At 43.8% G+C, this 19409-nt stretch overlaps 1 protein-coding gene across 2 annotated transcripts in view; it reads left to right on the forward strand.

Moving 5' to 3' along the window:
* Positions 1-19409, forward strand: part of ACVR2A (activin A receptor type 2A) — a 49522-nt gene that overhangs the window by 13823 nt on the left and 16290 nt on the right. For both annotated transcript variants that reach the window (XM_051810177.1, XM_051810178.1), the window contains exons 2-4: positions 15311-15518; positions 17506-17615; positions 18549-18703. In XM_051810177.1, the coding sequence (XP_051666137.1) occupies positions 15311-15518; positions 17506-17615; positions 18549-18703 (473 nt within the window). The remainder of the gene's footprint in view (positions 1-15310; positions 15519-17505; positions 17616-18548; positions 18704-19409) is intronic.

Consider the following 19409-nt stretch of genomic DNA (forward strand, 5'->3'; position numbering starts at 1 on the left):
CTTAAAAAAAACTCTTGGTAGTTGAAGGAGGTGGCCCCGAGCCTGGGAAGGACGGGCTGGGCTGGAGACACCACGTGTAGAAATGTAACTTCTGTGTGTGCTCCCTGTTCCCTCCTGAGGTGCTGAGGGCAATTCCAGCCTCTGTGAGCACCAGGCCTGAATTTCTCCTCTGACCCAGCAGGGAACCGGGCTCCTGGGAGTTCAGGGCATTACCAATCTTGGAATCTCTGTGTAAACAGCCATTGGTTAAACAAACATTGTAAGGGAGGACTAAGGCAGCTGGAATGTTACAGCCACCTTGGCTGGGGGAAGGGAGGCGTCAGGATCCTGCTTGCCTTGGTTTTCAAGGAAGTTTTTATTACAAGGTGGTTCAGAAAAGCCTGGGATTCCATGTGTGGTCTCCATAACACCAGTCCTGCTGCCCCTGATAGGACAGAATTAACCACTCCTGAGGCTGCTGCACTGGAAAGTTGAGTCACTGTTGCTGTTTGGCCACTGATTTACCAAATATGTTGGTGTGAGGTAATCATTGTCCTGAGGAAAAAAAAAAATCAAAATAAAAACACAACAAAAAAGCCCCCAAACAAATAAAAAACCCCAAACCAAACAAAAACCCCAGAACAAAGCAAAAAACCCCAAAGCAAACCAAAACCCTCAAATTAAAAGCAGACAATTTGCCTTCTCATTTTTAAAAGCTGTTCTCCCGTCGATCTCGGTGCTCCAGCTTTTTGCATTCCCATCTAAATACTCATGGACTGCTGCAGGAAAAACACCTGGAGCAGGCAAAAGACGTGAGAGTTTTGTCCCATAACATTTTTTTGTTGCAGTTGTGGAGCTCTGGTGTTCTGGGCTGCCAGGAGGATTTACTGCTGAGTGGATTCCTCAGCTGTGACAAGGGGAACACCTGTTTGTGTGTGAGCAGCAAAGACATCTGGCAGCAGAAGCCCTTAAACTTGTGTTTATGGTTTCTGTGTAAAACACTCCAAGTACAACTTTGGAATTCTCTGGAGAAGGGAAGAATCGGTCTCGTGGAGATGGGTGATTATTTTAAAGGAAACAAAGCCTTAGAAATACATCATCATTCTGTCCTTAACACCTGAAGAGTCTTATTTTACTAATGAAAAAATGCATGGTTTGGTGTGTTAATAACTAAGAATAAAAGTCCCATATGAGCACATATATAACTTTACCAAATGTCAACAACTTGAAATCTGCTGAGTTCTTTTAAAGCATCCTAAGAATTCCAAGCATCAGACTTGGATGATGTGGCTTTTAAGCATCATTCCTTTTTAGATCAGGTTGGGAATTTGAAGTGGGTAACCCACATACTGCTGAGTACCTGTAATTTCTCCATCCCAATCCACTCCAACATCCTACCTCAGGCTGATAACCATGGCAATATATTTTAGGGTTGCTTTTTGGGGCTGAGTACCTTGATAACTTGTCTTTTCTTCCTGCTCACCCCGGCCAGCTGCTTCACATCAAACCCTCTGAAATGATTGATGAAGGTACTTTAAACAGGAAAAAAAAGTACATTTACTAATGATGGAGAATGAAACGGTGGAACTCAGTGTTTCAGAACATGTGGAGATAAAAAATGATCTCGCAGATGGACAAATTCAGGGAGGATGGTTTGTTCAGAGGTGATTAAAGTTGCTCTGGATGGAACTTCCAGATCAAATCCTCCCTGATTGCCAAATGCTCCTGCCAAAAGCCTCGAGTCCAACCTGCAGCTCCCCATGCCTCTGAGACGTTCTCCTCAAAAGGATGTTTGGGATGAAAATTAGGCTGACCTGTGTTTATGCTGAGCTGGCAGCTTAATTCCAGACTGCTTCCCAAGCCTTGATGTGTTTGGACACATTTGTTTCCTCGTCCTTTCCAAACAGGACAACAGTTGTCACCTCAGTGTTTGCACTTAGCAATTGGGGGGTGTGTTGGGGGGGGCAGCATTGAAGTGTTCCTTGCTCTGGAGATTCCCTTTCCCTCCTGTGATTCCTGCTGAAGGGAGTGGTCCTTCCCCTCCCTGGGCTGGGTTTCCACAGCTGGGCCTGGCAGGAGGGAGGGAGTTGACTCAGCACTTGGTGTCCTGTGCAAAGTCCACTCTGAGCTCTGCTTCCCTCTGGGTTTGGGAAGTTAAATTGTAGCTCGAGCTGGGATTCCCTCCCGGAGCCCTCCCAGGGTTCTGTGGGGGGCAGGGGGTGTGGGTGAGGCAGGGGCTGAGCAGTGAAGGCTCTGGGGGGATCCCACAAGTGCTGGGGGGTGAGTCTGCCCCGCTGGGTTGGTCTCCTCCCTCCCAGGCAGGGTCAAAGTCTGGCTTCTCCTCACACCCCGTCAGCACATTCCGTGTCACGTGCTGGCTCCAAACCTGCTCCTTCCAGGTGACTTTGGTCCCAGTGGCAGTGAGGACATGGCACATGGCATGGGCTGAGCCACACTGGCTGTCCTGGGCTCCCTCAAGTTGCTTTGCTGTCTCGAGTCCTTTGTCACCAACGTTGCTTGAGCAAAACAGATCCAAACTGGTTGATGTGTGGTTTGTACTCCTGTACCCAAGTCCAGATTTCTTTTCCCTGGTATTAAGAGTCAGGCACTGATAACCTGTGGGTTAAAATTCTGGCTCTCTAATTCCCTCACCCAGATAATTGATGGTCTGAAAAATTCCTTTATCTTTTGCACCTTGTGCTGGCACAGGACTCCTTGAGTAGCTGCTTTCATTGACACAGGGTTAGTCTGATTTTCCAAAATGCTGTGAAATCCAGAACTCAGCATAATTATTGAGTATTATCCCATGGGACAGTCCATGAAGAGATATTCCTTGCCTCTTCCTCAGTGAGTGGAATGCTGTTTCTGAGGGATCCTGCACTACTGTAACCAGCCACATCACTTCTGTCCTGGCTTAAGGCAGAGTTGGGAAGGTCTGGTGAATTTGTGCTTATCAGAGAATGGCATTAATAGAATTGCAACTTAAATTTCTTTTTTTGGGATCTTTTGGCTGATAGAATTGTCCTTTTCCTCTCCTGCTGACAGTGTCTGATATTTGGTGATTTCTTAGGGGTGTTTTTGGGCCTGTCTGGCAGGTCTGTCCCAAATAAACCAAATTATGGTCATCTTTGTCCTCTTACTGAGGGACAGGAGGGATTCACACCCTGGGATTCAGACCCTCTGGGCAGGGGATTACTTACAGAAAACATGTTTTGGGAACACCATTTTACTACCATGGAACTTGGGCTTTTAATCACCAAATTTAAGGCTGTTACTTTGTCAAGGTGTCAAGAAGCTTTTTAATGTAGCACCAGCATCCACGTTCTGGCTTTAAATGTGTTCTTGAAGAAGAAGAAAAAAAAGGGCAAAATCATATCCTAAAGTGCCTTCTGGATTTCAGATCACCTGATGTCATTTCCTTAATTGTGAGCTAAATTTAGAAGACAAATTAACTTGTGGTGGCAAGTGCAGAACTCCCACCTGAAAGCTTTTGTTTGTGCTGGTGTTTCCTCCTGAATCCCTGATTCATCCCTGGTCTTTGCACGTGTTTTCCACTGGAAGTTGAGTGAGAACTGTCAGAATTTATTCAGCCACAGCCTCATTTCTTCTATTATTAAAGAACAGAATATATAAAATTAATTCCATCAGGTGTCATAATAAAAATTGAACTTTATGTGGCTGCAGTTATGATAGAAACTTAATTTTATTTGCTGGGTACAAACCGAGCAGAGTGTCCAGTTCTAGTTATTCTGTCAAATTTACCTGATTAAAATTAAGCACAATAAAAACTTCTGCAGTCCAAACCAATCCCATGGTTCTGGATAAATAGCCAAGGTCTGAGGGAGCCTCTGCATGGTCTTCCAGCACTTCAAAATTTCTTTCTCTACCCAAATACTTGGAATTGTTGCTTTTTTTTTTAACTTATTGTGGTGGAATGAGGTAAGAAAATTGAAAAACTGCCCAGAAATAGATTTCCTTGCTGTGGCACCGTGAGTTAAATAACCAAACAACACCCAGAAATGAACTTAAACCATAATATAGGAGGGTATTTCTCTGAGCACTCCAAATTTCCACAGGTGTGGGAGTCACAAAAAGTGTGCAGTGTCTCCCTTTGTTAAACTGCTTTTTGTGGGAGGTTAAAGTTACATTAAAAAAAAAAATTAAAAGAAAAAAAAAAGTGTTGCCAGTAGGACTAAAGATAGGAAATGCTTAAAATAGCTCAGGCAAATGAACTCCAGCACTCCAGGAACACTGCAGAGCTTGTGCAGGGAGAATAAAACAGGTGCTTCAGTGAAATATTGACTTTTCAGGGGGAGCTGATGGTGCTGGGGCACTGCTGGGGAACTGTCTTTGCATTTGACAAGAGAAGGCCACAAATTGGGAAGGATTGGAGGGGGAAAAGGACTTCCAAGAATAAACCTTTTTGCCTGCAAATGCTGTGTTAGAGAGGGAGTGAGGAATCTCAGAGCAGGGAGCAGCGTGGTGACCGACCCAGAGGAGGGATTGCCGACCTCCAGGTATTACAGAAATATTAAAAATCAGCATTTTCAGTGATTCCCGGGGGAGGGGGGGATTTACACACAGGGTGCTTTTAGAGCTGAGAGATTTAAGGCTGAGATTTGGAATCAAACTCCCCAGTTTGGGCTCATTTTCACAGCTGCTGCCTCGGGGTTGTGAGACAATGGGGTTTTTTTTTTGGTGGATGTGTCTCTGCCATGTATGATCCCAGGGCAGATCCTGTGAAAACCTTGGCAGGAGGGAAAACTTCAGTGGAAGACACTTCTATTAAAATAAATGACATGATTGCTAGTGAGTATGCAAAGTTATTATTAAAATAAATAAAATGATTGCTGGTGAGTGATGTAAGAGAGGGTGGACCAGAACATAAGCACGATAAAGGTGGACAAGGAATAGATTATTTTTGTATCAAAGGATATGTATTAAATCACACAAATATTCTGCATCACCACCTCTCCAGTTTTTAATTCCTCTATAAAACAGGAGCAGGATAAAAATGTAGAAAATATAGGAAGCAAATTGAAAGGAAGCTGAATATTTATGTTTATTATTTATATTTTTGACTCATATCCCAAAGCTATCTTCCACTTCATTGCTGCCTGCTGAGCAGGCAGTAAATACTCCTTGAGTACAGGAGAGCAAATCAGAACTTAATTCAATATTTAGGGAATTCCCACTTTATCCCAGCAGTGCCAAATAATTGTTGCTGCTCCCTGGGCTTCCTTACCAATACTTTATCCCATCCCTGTGCCCACATCCTTTATCCAGGGAACTCTCCAGGTGTATTTAAAATTCCACGAGCTGGTTTTTCAAAGTGAGCAGGACAAGCCTTGTAATCACTGATAGATCTCTGATTTAACAGATCATTAAAAATACTTGCCACACATATATATAATTTTGATTTTGGAGGAAAAGTTGTTTCTGCTTGCTCAGGAGGTGATAAGATTGTGGACTAAATGTGATTAATGTTCTTTGCAGATGTTGCTTTATGTGCTTAGGCTTTCAAAGTAAAGCAGTCTAGACTGTCTGTCTGCATTCTCCTGCAGCTTTGATCTTGATTAAAACTGGTTGTGTTACATTTATCATCTCCCTTTCTCCGCTGCCAGAAAGCATCTGAGATGTTCCTCTGTGGGTTTTATTTGTTGGGATAGAAAGAGACTGGGGGAGCTGGAAAAAAATCACACGTTTCCACGTGTCGGAGGAGCGAAAAAATGGGTGTTTTGTAGTGTTTTGTACCTAGAAAAGGCTTCAGAGCAACGCTTTGGGTGATTTTAGACGTGGGAAGGGTTGTTCCAAACGGGAGTTGGATGCAGAGGGAGGGAATGGAGGGAACACAGGTGGGGTTTTCCCTCCTCTTGGATCGGGATGTGAGGGAAGGTGGTGGGTGCTTTGATCCCGGGGCTGTCTCAGCTCTGATTTTGGAGCTCTGAGCACCCATTGATTTCCTGCTGCTCAATCCACCTTTGGCTCCCTGATTTCCACCCTCACAGCTCCGGGAGGATGCAGCTGGATTGCTCAAAACCACAGCAAAACACCCCAATAAATACAATTTCTCGGGGGCTGGTGCAATCTGGGAGAGCAAAACAGCTGGAAAAAAAGTGATTTTCTCCAATCTCTGCTCTGGAATTAAACCTCTGGTTGCTTTGGGAGATGAACATTTGTGTGCACCAAGCACAACTCCAGGGGTTATTTCCAGATTTGAAGTATTTATTGCCTTAATTATCATTATTTAGGGCTGATGTGAGAACTGGGGAGGTCTGAAGCAGAGACAAACCTTTTAACGCTGAAATAATTTTGCTGGTTGGTCAGTGAAACATTTTTGGGCGTTTCCATTAAATATTAAAGGTTTATTTGTTATTCCAGGCTCTTCTGGTTTTGTTGTGTCTTGGCAACAAAAGAGACACAAATGTTTCGTGATTTTTCTTTTTTTTATTATTTTAATTCATTTTTCTTTAGTTCTGTAGCAAAAAATTGCCATTTCAAGGCAGTTTTTATCATTGATTTGCAAGCTATAAACCCATATATTTTGGGATTATTGTGCTGTAGAATCAAGATGTGTCATATCACAATTCAGCTTGACCCTGTGCTGTCAAAAAACCCAAAATCCAGCAGCAGTAAATAAGTTTTTTAGTGTTGTTTTGAATACTTTTCATAACAAACAGACAGTGATGCTCCTGTTGACTTTCATTTTTCTGAGTGCATGCACACGGCTCCTAAATGAGAGTTTAATTTGATGTCTTAATTATTAAATTTAAGTTAAATATTAAATTAATTGAATCACTCGAATAATAATAAATTTAATCTTAATAAATAATAATAAATAAGTTATTAACTAAAATCATAAATTAAATACACAACTTTTAAGCCTTTAAAATATGCCTTCAGTGTCTTCACACTTAGGGACAATTCCAAGAATAACCTTGAGTTTCTAAAAAGTGGTTTTGTGCTTTGTTTTGTTGATCAACACCCAATTTATTGTTACTCAGACATAACCATAAATAAGAATATTTTGGTCTTTTTTTTTTTCTTAGGTTTTTTTTTTTCCCCCTAAATTTTACTGGATGTTGGGAGGTTAGAAATACAATCCTCCAAATATTTTTATTTTAGGGAGATCACTCATAAATTACTAAAATGGAACATTTTAACATTCCTTCTAATGAGGGAAAAGAGGGGTAATTTCATCCCATTCTCCTAAATTTCCAGGTCGAGTCAGAGAATTTCAGAAGCATTTTTCTGGTGGCAAAATAACAGGAGCTTTCATCCACTTCAGAATTTCTTTTGAGAAGACTTTCTGGGTGGATTAATATTTCTTTGGCCATTTTTGGGGGGGCCAAACTGCATCTCCATCATCATCTTTTTGTGCCAAAAAGCTCTTGCAGGATTTATTTGGATTTATTCCCCTCATCCTGAACAACAAACCGCCTTAAAAAAGGCTTTTTTCTCATTTTTTTTGCCTTGAGAAAAACATGGAAACTTGTTTTTAAGTGCTTGTGGGCAGGTAAAAGAAATAAAAACCCCTTTTTTTGAGGGTTATTTTTGTATTGACTCGATTCTCATGTTCGATCAGAGCTGATTTATTTATCATCTTCTTAAAGTCACTGCTACAAAGTTACAATTAAGAGTGGTCCAAATGCAATTTTAAGTTCCTTTTTCCAGTCAGTTCTTGAAGCCCTGATAGCAAACACAAGCAGAGTTAAGTTTTAATATGAATTATCCTGACTTTAATCCTGTTTTGCTTTTGAAATGCTTCCTTTTGGAATTTATTCTTTCTTTTAATTGTCAATATCTGGATATAACTAGTAATAATATTTTTTTTAAAAAAGGCCAGTGGAAACCAAAATCTGCTACATTAGGAACCACAAAGATCAGGAAAAAAAAACAGAGCAGAAAATCAGTTTAATATTGAGGTGCAGGAGGAAGTTGCTTTGTTGTTCCATTGTTTTCATCTTAAATATGTGATGGTTTCAACAGCTTACCAGTCACTTATAGCAGAGTTTATTCTCCATAAAAACTGACATAATGATGATAAATAAATAGTAATAATGATAAATAATGATAATGATAAATAAAGCTCAGTTGGAGCATCTTTAGTGCACAGAAAGGTGATGCTGGGGCTGAAAAGTGATAAGAATATTTAAATTACTTATGGTGTAAATGTTTCCTGAAGGAAGAAGAGGGGTGAGTGGGGAGCTGGGAAGCCTGACCAGTGTGTGCCTGCCTTGGGAGCAGAGGGTGGGGCTGGAAACAGGGGTCTTTCCAGCCCCAGAAATGGGATTTTTACCCTAATCCTCAGATTACAGTCTGGGCAGCAAAATCAGGACTGACAAAATCCACTTCAGGGCACTGCCAGGTTTACTGCAGGGAAAAAGGCAGTTTTGCTGGGGTTTTAAATCTGATCAATACTGATTCCAGACACGGAGTTGGGAACTGGGTGTAGGAAATGTTTGGGATTCGATGCCTGCCCGGGAGAAATGGAATTAAACGGGCACAAAGTTGGAGGCTGTGGAGATGTTTTGCTTCAGCAGCCACAAACACAGCAGGATTTCTGTGCTGATAGGTGTCTCCTCAGGTGTGTGATGCTGCAGCCTGACATTTGGTCCACTTTAGGAATAACTTCCACTTTAGGAATAACTTCCACTCCTCTGGGCCACTTTCAGCTCTTTTTGGGGGAGCTGCAGCTCAAAAATGTGTCTCAGACCCCGCTGATGTGCTCTGGGAGTGAGGCATCCCATCCTAAAGTGCTTCTGAAGGAGCATTTCCCAGCCAGCAGAACCAGGATTGATGCCACAGAGGTCTTTGGGAATGTCTGACTGGAGTTCCGTGCGAGCGGGAGGAGCTCGGAAAGTCCTGTTGGGATGAGGTGGGGAAGTGAAAAGGGAAATATAAACCCCCTCAGGATCACTGCATGTGAGGATTCAAGACTGAAGCTCACCATAAATAAGTTGGAGAGCTGGAAGAGGGAGGGGTAGGGAAGGGTTTCCAAGTGAACACCGAAAGGCTGGAATTTTTCAGCGCCCCCCCCGCCCCGCCCCGTGTTATCCTGTTTGCCTGCAGCTCCAAGGTAATCCCTGTGTGTGTGTTTACACAAATCTGGAACCTGTCTTTCCCACTGGGAAGCTGCCATCTGGACTGGGGCAGCTGGAGTTTGTCTGGATGTGCTGGGCAGGGATATCCATCCCCATCCCGGCGGGCACTACCCGGCGCCCGGACAAACCCTCGGCATTCCGGGACTCATCCCGGCGGGTTTGGAGCGAAACAACAGGGCTGATGTGAAAAAAAAAGTAAAAAAAACCATAAAAAACAAGTGAGAAGTAGTTGTAAATATGTTTATGCTGAGAGTAAGCCCAGAAAAAAAGGGCAGCAAAAGGATTTTGCTGTGAAGCAGGAGCTCGCTCGGCACCCGCGGGATGAGCGGGGACTGTTTTCGCTCGGCGGTGGCACCGAGTGGGACACGACACCCACGGAGGGATTTGTTGGAGAGCTGAGCTGGAGGCAGCACCACACTGGGCCTGTTGTCTTTTCAGCACTTACATAAGGTCCTGGAAGACAGAAAAAGGATGTATCGTGTGGGGGAAACGTGGAATGCGGAGTTGGATCCTTGCCTCGGAGATGTCTTGCCTGTGTTTGTGTTTCTCTGGGGGCGTGGTTCTGTTTGCTCCTCTGTCAAACTGCTCAACAAAATTTGCATTGTGCCTGAGTGATTTGGAAGGCAAAAGGTGGAATGATTTCTTGTAATTAGCCCAACTGAGATCTTCTGTGAGTGTTTTTGGGGGTCAGAAGGGAACTCCTGATTTCTCCTTATTTATAGTAGTGAAATATTGACACTCATCGTGTTCAACGGGATTCTGGAGGATGCAGGAGACAAACAGTGCAGGAGAAGAGTTGGAAAAAATGTCATTTACTGATCTTGTCTTACTTATAAGGAAATTTGAAAGCAACTAAAATTCCTATGAAGCTTTTCCGACTCTTTTTCATTAAATGATTAATATGTTCGAGTTTCCCACCTTCCAGGAGGCTGCAGGAATGTCACACTTTCATTTTAGGGAATTTTAAGTGTTTCACAGTTTCCAACCCCGAGAAAGGATCATTTTGATCCCAAATACCATCAAAATTCCCAACTGGGTGTCCCTGGGAGACACTTCCCACGTGTGGGGAGCCGGAGCACTGCAGGATTCCAGTTGTTCTGGGACTCAAATCAGAGGAACAGCAGTGACAGGTATCTGAGATCATTCCTGGGAAACTCCCTGCCAGGCCTCAAAATAGAAATCGTGTTGGTTGCCACCACCAGCCTGAGAGTCATCCCTGGAAAGGATTTCATTCTTCCCACTCCGTTTTGGAGACCTTCAGGTCGTTTGTTTGGGCTTTAGTTGGGTGCCTTGAATGCTCTTTTTTAGTTCAGTGACAGCATTCCAAGATTCCCTGTGGGAATGGTGTCACTCAGTGTGCCATGGGGAAGCATCCCTGGCTCCCAGAGCCAGCTGGAGGGAGATGGAGGTAGAAGGACCAGCACCATTCAGACACTTTGACACTCAAAATTCTGCTTTATTTTTGACTCTACTAAACCAACCTATGGAAATCAGCTGAAAAATGCCAAAATGGCAAAATAGCTCCCAGAGAATTAACTGGGTCTCTGGTGTTTTATCCTCCTGGACACTCAGGGTGCAGCAGAACCCCAGTTTGACACTTTTCATATCAAAAACTGAGTCGTTTTTATTCTTTTTGTGCCGGGACAAGGAGGATGATCCCAACTGGGAAGTGTCTGTTGTAGCTTTAATGCCTCTTTGGCCCTATTCTCTTTTTTCCCCCAGCATCTGAGTGTGTGGGATTTAAACCTTTCTGGTGATTTTGTGTTCCTAATTGTGATCATTTTAATCACTTTGACACCTTCTCTGTCGTGCTGGGGAGGGGACATTTGCCCAGCACATACAAGGCAAGTGCAGCCCCAAGGCTGGGCTCCAAAACACACCATTTTTAGGGTCTTCCAAGCTTTTTTCCCCCCTGCAGGAGTCCCCAGCCAGCAGCAGAGAGGGTTTTGTGCTCTGTGCTGCTCACACCTTGCAGTGACAGCAGTGGCAGGTTTGAACTTGAAACCATCAGCCCCTGTTCTGGTGTGTCCCCTTGAAGTTGGGAAGTGTGAAAAATAACACTTCACTCCAAGCCTCTGGAGATTCCCAGAGGATGACAAGCTTTATCTTGCCATTCCTGGCACCTTCATTTCTCCCTACACATCACCCTGACCCTCTTCCTCCCATTTTCTGCCACGTTGTTGCTTTGCTCTTGAAGTGGTTCTGGAAAACTTGGGCACCAGAGCTCTGGGGTTTTCCCACTTCCTTAAATCCAGGCTTAAATAAGACACTCGGAAGCACAAGGCACAAAATGGAATTTCTCTACAAAATCCTGTTACAACATTATTAATTTGTGCCAGCAACGGGACAGACTGGGGGGGACTCTGGGGGGGGGAACACATGGCAACAGTAATTCCAGCTTTTTTTTTTTCCTTCAACAAGAGGACCAGGCACTGACAGGACAAGGGGAACACTCACTGTATTTTTTTTAAATAAAACCAAGATATATCTGTACATGTAAAATAACATCATCAAGAGTTTAGACTCTAAACACCATTTAAAGTCAGAGCAGCTGACTCTAAAAATCCTTTTCCACACTATAAGTCCAGAAGACCCATTCAGAGTAGAAAAAAGTTGAATTTCAAGTTACTGTCCATCCAGCTAAACCAGGAGCTGCTGGTTTTTAACAATCCAGATATGATTCTTCTCTCTTTCCTCCCTCTTCCCTCTGTCTTATTTCCTGTTGTAGATCCCATCACCCTCCATAGTTCCCACTCTATTTAGGAACCTTTGCTCCTAAGACTTGGTGTGGTGCCTTTAGGCACCTCATCCTTCAGTTTTCCAGCTCTGGATTCTTCCTCTGGAAAGCTCTTTTTCCACAAGTGTTATCTCAGCTCCAGGGTTTCATCCTCCCATGGGCAGGCACATCCAGGCACGTTTTGGCAACGTGTGAACTGCAAGAAAATTGAAATATTTTCTAATTATGTGATGAGATACCTAAGCAAATATGGATTTCCTGATGTCCCCCCACTACAATCCTGGAGAATAATGTTTATATTGTGCTCTACAGAACTCTGCACTAAAGCTTTCAAGTTTCCTGTAGGATGCATGTTGAGGTGCAAAACTCATTGATTTTTAAATCCTATTTTAGGAAAAGAAATCAGGTTAATCTTTACATTTTGCAATGTGGCAGCAGTGCAGGTGATTTGTTACTTCACTGCCTTGTTTCTCTTTTTTTTCCCCATTCTTGCCTCTCCTGAGTTATTTGCTGCTGGGCTGGGATTTAATGAATGTCCTTTGGCTCAGCTCATGGGAAGTGCAGTCCTTGGGTGACCTGGGAGCTTTGAGAGTGGTGAGAATAGCACTAATATTAACCTAAAAAAATCAACAAAATAAGTTTGGGGACGTGGAAAACCAGGACAGAAAAGTGCTTTCTGTTGGAACCTTTATTAGCTGGGAAATAACTCCTTTATTTTCCCTCTGAGGAACATCCCCCTGGGGGTTATCAGAAAAAAATAGGGAATGCTAAAATCTTCCTTCCTGCTTGTGGAAACATCAAAGCTGGGCCTTTTTAGTCTGTATTTGTATCTGTCTTCAGATGCATTTGTGGGGTTAGAAAGTGTTTGAGATCAGCGTGGAAACAACCAGAAAAACACAGATGGACAACTTGCCAAAGGTACCTGTGCTGCTGCAGCTGAAGGGGTTTTTTTCCAAGGTGTTATTTCTATTTATGCTGCTTTTCCTGTTCTTTCTGTTCCTCCAGAACAGCCTGTAACAACTCAGATATTTTAGAGCGTGGCCTGTGTTAAATAACTCCCAGTGTCCAGGCCCTGTGGTGCTTCAGGCCACTCACAAACTGCTCCACTCCTTGGATTTCGGTGCAAAATTAACCTCAAACATAACACAGTTCCAGCAGCCAGACTGAATTTCACCCTTTAATTCTTTTGTGGAGAGTAAAATTCTAGGGGATAGCAAAAAGAAAATAAAAATGTCCCTTAGTGTCACACGAGTATTTCTGCATCAGTGCTTAGAACAGAATGAAGTTCAAGTGCAAAGTGATGGGCTTGTCTGGGTGGGTTGTGCAGCCCTGAAATACAGATTATTATTATTATTATTATTATTGCCATTATGATTATTATTATTTTTATTGTACAGTGATGACTCCTCCTAGATGGAAAAAAAGTTTCTAGTCCTGTCCAGACGAGCTACCAGAGCAGTGTTTGGGAGTGGGAGTGCGACGTGGGGGAAAGGGAGGATGTGTTTGTGTTGAAGTTTCCTCTGGAAATCAGGGATTTGGTGTTATCACGTCTCAGACATTTTATTTACAGCCTGAGGAAAACCATCCCTGCATCACAGACCCCAGTGCTTGTGTTGCTCAGTGTCAGGTTTACCAAATAAAGTAAATGGAGATGATAAACTCCCAGAAGTTTCTGCTTTCCTTTTTTCCCCCCCTCTGGGTGTAATGTAGAGGTAATGTTTCCTCCCAGGCTTTTCCATCCACGGACACTCCGGAGCTTCGCTCGTGGCTTCTTTGAACAGCAGCACTCTGCCTTTAGGGATCCAGGAACTGGTTTCCTGAGGACCTGACAATTCCATGGGCACTCAGGATGGGTGCAGGAGCTTCCTTATGGACCTGCTATGCCCAATAAATTTCCTGTATTGGAAGTGCCAGCTGCCCTTCTCCCCTGGGAGCTCCGGCCCTGTGCAGGGGGTGGCAGAGCTGGTTGGAGCAGATGGGCTCAGGGCTTCTTGGTGTGCTTCCCCTTCTCCTCTTCCCTTCCTTCCCCCACATTCCTGCTTTTCCTCTCTGAGTGATTAATCCAGGATTGTGCAGTTTAGCCTGGGCAGACCTACTGCAAATGCCTGTCCAGGTGGGAAACTCCAGTCAGATCCAAGGTCACTAAACCAACAGTTGGAACAGTGGGATGGGCTGAAGTGATTCAGAGCATTCATGGATAAAAAAAATCCAGGATTCCAGGATAGGAAAACCTGGCTATAAAAATATGTGGATAAGGAGGATATTTGGGCAAAGCTAATTTTACTGGAGTTTCTGCATTTCCTAAAACTCAGCTTGTCCGTGGCCCTCTTGGCAGCGGGAGAGAGGGAATAATGGCACGTGTGAGAGAAATCCAGGACTTCTGCTTTATTGCACTGACAGACCCAAATTGGGCAATCTGGTGCCTCAGCTGTTCCTTGCCAGGGCTGGGAGTTGTAAAGGTCAGGCCATGGCAGTGCAGGGAATGGGCTGGGGAATGGGCTGGGGCACATGCAGTGGCACCAGCTGGCTGGGCCCCGCTCCCGTGGCACATCCAGGATCCTGCCACTGCCTATTTTGGGAATGCCTCAGTGCCAGGTTTGGGGAGGAGGCGGTGTGGGACGCTCAGCTGACATCCCAGGCTGCAGCAGCTCTCAGGTGGGAATCATTCCCGTTCTCCTCAGAGGGAGTGGGGCTGGTTTTCCATGCTTTTAATACAGGTGGAGCTCACGTGGGTGTTCCCAGCGCGCTCTTGGCAGCGTCTGACAGACAAAAACAGGAATACAAGGCACTTCTTCCTCCCTTCTGCTGCTTTGTGACACTTCTGCCTCCTCACAACCTTTACAGAAACCAGGCTGGTGCTTCAGATCACACTGGGAAGTTCTCCCCACTTGGGGGGGCCTCACACAGAATCCCAAAATAGTTTGGGATGGACTGGACCTTAAAGCCCGTCCCATTCCATCCACCCTCCACAGCGCTCCTGTTTGCTGTAATTTACCAGTGAATCAATTGAATTTGTCATTTAAAAGGCAAAGTTAAATTCCCAGGTTCACAAACCTTTATTTTGAAGCATCCTGGGATGTGGGATGACCCCATCTTTGGGTTTCCAAGACGTGCTCGCCGCCTTTTTTGGCTCGTGCACCAAAACTGCCTTTTGGTAAATTCTCCTGGCCAAAGCACCTGCTTTTGGCTGATATTTTAATTAAACCTTCACTGTTCAGTGTTTTAAATTCCCTCTGCTGCTGCTGCTGCTCAGGGAGAAGCATTGTGCCACCACTCATCCTTCTTTTTTTTCCCAAACTTGCAAAGAAAGTTGTGCAAGAAACTTGACAGAAGTTTCTTTGTCCCGTGTTCCATCCCATGGGACGGTTGTGAGCTTGACATTAAAAACGGGGAGAACTCGGATTAAAAAAGGGGGAGAGGGGTTTTTGTGCACCCTGGGTTGGTTTTATCCCTCAAACCCCAGTTCACAGTGGTTCACTTCCCATTCCAGGTGCCATCCTCGGCAGGTCAGAGACCCAGGAGTGCATCTACTACAACGCCAACTGGGAGAAGGATAAAACCAACCGGAGCGGGATCGAGCCTTGTTACGGGGACAAAGATAAGAGGAGACACTGCTTTGCCACGTGGAAGAACATTTCTGGCTCCATTGAGATCGTGAAGCAGGGCTGCTGGCTGGATGACATCAACTGCTATGACAGGTGAGGCAGTTTCCCTCGGAATTGGGAATTTATTTGTGATTTTCAACCTTTCTGCCCCATTTCTGCATCGTTCCCCCCTGCAGACGGTGCTTGAGACAGGAGATAACACACAGTCTGTGAATAATTGTCTTTTATAGAGCTTATAATTATCTTATATATGAATAATTATGTTATATGTGAATAATTATGTTGTATGTGAGTAATTATGTTATATGTGAATGATTATGTTATATGTGAATAATTATGTTATATGTGAGTAATTATGTTATATCTGAATGATTATGTTATATCTGAATGATTATCATAGCTGCCCTTTGTTTTTGCACATTTGCATTTAGGGACCAGATTTCACCTCAGTACTTTATCTCGTTTGCTGACTACTGTATTTTACCTTCTTTTATTTCCTTACTGTCTATTAGAAACCCCCAGGTATTTAATTTATGCTTCTTTAGGCCGTTAATAATAGATTTTTCTAATGCCTTGTTATTGCCCAAACCGTGCAAACACAGTTATTGCACCCAGAATGCAAAATTCTAGAGGTTCTTTTTTTTTTATCAGACTTTTCCAAAGAATTTGGAGTAGGAAAGCCAGCACTTTGTGGCTGCAGTTCACCAAATCATGGAAGTATTTTGCCACTTCATTAAAAAGCTCCAGAGACACTGAATATTCTAAATTTTCAAGCCATTCTTTTAATAACAGATGGTCCTGCAAGTCCCCACGAGCAGGAACAGCAGGACTTGGGGTTTGTTGGATCCTGGCTGAATAAAGGTCATGACTCTCTTAAGAAATGGCATTTACAGTTTTTAAACTACAATAGTGGTTTTACTGGGCCAAAACACTCATTGTTTGGAAAGGGAGAGAATTAAGAAATAAATGCACTGTGGATCCTGGTTAAAAAATATTTAGAAATTATTGTAGCAATATTTTAGGGACGTTTTCCTTTGGGTTTCCTGAGCTGTTGAGTTGTTAGAAGAAATCCTTGCAGTCATTTCTCCCAAATCCAGTTGCCCCCCACCCCAGGATGTTTTTCTAAAAGAAATCCTGAGATTAAATTGTCCCTTGAGCCAAGAAAAGGAAATGGAAGAAGAAATAAAGTGCGGGAAAGATGGTGAGGAAATAGTTGGGAACTGAGTAAGAGTCTGTGTGTGCTCATTAATTAAGTTGTGCTAATAACACACACTGACTGCTGTGTTTGTCCAGAACATCCCAAATCTTATCTCTGCAGTGGTTTCACTGGACAGGGAGTCATGGAATGATGAACTCCAAACAGCAGCACATGGAGAACATCAAAGAGAAAATGTTCCCTGGAATCACAGCACACTGAAGCTGCAGGGGCTGGTTCTGTGAAACAACCCTAAGTTTTGAAGATGAGCCCAAAACTTCCTTGACAGTCTTCAGCTGTATTTAAAATCCTCAGCTATATCTGGATTTTCAGATTCCCTTCCTGCTCTGAGGTTGGGTTCTGCCTGGTCCTTGTTTCTCCTCCCAAACTTGAATAGTTTCACCTTATTTGTTACTAAAACTCCTTTCCTGCAGTTAATCCATGGAGTGGAACAAGTCCTGTCTCTGAGCAGGGGGGATTGTACAAATTTTGTTGTTTTTTTTTTTTGCTAAAAATACAATAAAATTCCAAAGTTCTCCTTCCCACTTATCCCCAACCCTGCAACCCTGCGCTGGGGGCCTGTGGTTCAACACCCCTTTAAATCCAGATTTCTGCTCTTCAGCCTCCTGTGCTGGTTTGCTTTAACTCTGCCCCAAGACCAGCAAACCCACGCTGCTTCTGTTCTAACAGCATTTCATTGCAACCTCAAATACCAAAGTTTAAATTGATTTAAGTTACCCAACTGCTTTTTGGGGGCTGTGTCATCCCGGCCGATTCGACGCCGGAGTTTTAAAGACGAGAACACAGATTTATTTTTTTTTTTAACTCAAACAACCTCCTCCCCCAGATGGAACTGGATCAATATTTCCCTCTTCCCTTTCCCAGGAATGATTGCATCGAGAAGAAGGACAGCCCTGAGGTGTTTTTCTGTTGCTGTGAGGGCAACATGTGCAACGAGCGCTTCTTCTACTTCCCGGAGATGGAGGTGACACAGCGTAAGTTCCTGGGATACTTTGGGGGAGGAATGTTCCATACCGTGCCTGGGCAGGGGGATGAGGCTTTTCCCAGCATCCTGGGCTGGTTTTCCTGCAGGAATAAAGGGTTTCCTGCAGCGATAAAGCTCTGTGTGCTCACAGAAAGATTCTTCCACTTTGAAAAAGGTTCTTCCCTTGAAGTGATTAAAAGATACTCCAGCTCTTTTCCAAGGGTGAGAAGGAAGGATAATCTGAAATAATTGTCTGTTTTAGATAGAGGAGTTACTGTCAAATCTTACCTTAATTGTATAGTTAAGCTGCTGTAAGTGTCTATAAATTGTTGGGCTAAAAGCTGTATCATCCCTGCTCTTTCCCTTCAAACAATCCTTTTTAAACTACTTGGAACTCTGCAAATTAACACATTAACCTCTAAAAAGGGGGACAGAATTTCCTCCCGGGTCACAAATCAAATCCAACGGCCAGGCTTAACACACAATTGTTAAAAAAAACCCATAAGCAAGAGATGATTTTTCTTGCCTGTCTTCTTCCAGTGGGGAATCTAATCTTTGCTGGAGAAGTGAGTAATGTCACCGACTGAGCCGAAAGCAGCAAATGTCTCGTGCACCAAATAGCCAGAGGAAGTTGTTTATGAAATGAAACAACATTTTCTGGGAGATTAAAATAGCCTTTGTGGAGCCAGGAGATATTGTTGTCATGTCTGTCAGTGATCCTGCCAAGGCAAGAGCTGACATTCTCCTTCCCTCCCGTGAAACCCCCTTTGCCCGGGGGGCTGCGTTTCCACGCTTTCCAAAAAATGCTGCCTTTATCAGGAGGTGTTAGTTGAATATTTTATAGTCTGCTGGGTGATCAGGGATTGTCAGGAAACCAGGCTGATGGGTGTCTGAGCTCTGGGGGGGTTTGTTTATTAAAAGCTGTGTCCTCTTTTCCCCGCAGCCACTTCCAACCCCGTGACCCCGAAGCCCCCTCTGTTCAACACCCTGCTGTATTCCTTGGTGCCTATCATGGGAATTGCAGTGATTGTGCTCTTTTCCTTCTGGATGTACAGACACCACAAGCTGGCCTATCCCCCAGTGCTGGTGCCCACCCAGGTAAGGCCCTGCTTCAGGATTTTGGGGGGTTTTTTTAATGGCAAAACCGTTCCCTGAGGAGGATCTGTCCCTGGCTGAGCCTCCACCTCCCTGGTTCAGAGCTGCCAGCGCTTACTCTCCCCAAAAGCAGAAAATTAAGCTTTACTTCAACAGCCTTCTCCCATTAATTACTTTTTTATGGACATACAAGCAACTTCTTCATGTTTTTTGGGATGGAGGGAACTGAAAACAAGGCTTGAGGTGACCAAGACACCGTGAGGGGCTGCTCAGGTGCTCAAGGCTGAGCTTAAAGCTGAGGTTAAAACTGGAGCTGCTAATTCATCTTGGCAACTTGAGGGGAATAGAAAACAGTACCTAGCACATGATGAGCTGTTTTTGAGGAATTGTGGAACAGGGAAACAGGTGCAGTTGAAGGGAATGGTAAGAAAACCTTCAGTTCAGTAATTGCAGGGTTCAGCTCAGCTCGTGGCCTTACTGCCATTCCCCTCTTCTTCTCCTCTTGCTTCTTTATGTGTTTTCTGTTTGGCCTTAAAACATTTCACTTTTAGCGGTGTTTGCCTTTTATTTTGTCTCAGGATGTTTCAGTTTTAGTGGTGTTTGTGTTTTATTTAAAACACTGTGAGATTGTGGGCTCCAGATTTGGGTGTGAACTGGCCGTGCTGCACCCAAACCCAGGCCTTTTTTGGGGGAGTTCCTGCTGCTGGGA

Source organism: Manacus candei, unplaced genomic scaffold (genome assembly GCF_025592945.1).
Source record: "Manacus candei isolate 608988 ecotype Guabito, Panama unplaced genomic scaffold, ASM2559294v1 h1tg000077l, whole genome shotgun sequence".
Taxonomy (NCBI): domain Eukaryota; kingdom Metazoa; phylum Chordata; class Aves; order Passeriformes; family Pipridae; genus Manacus; species Manacus candei.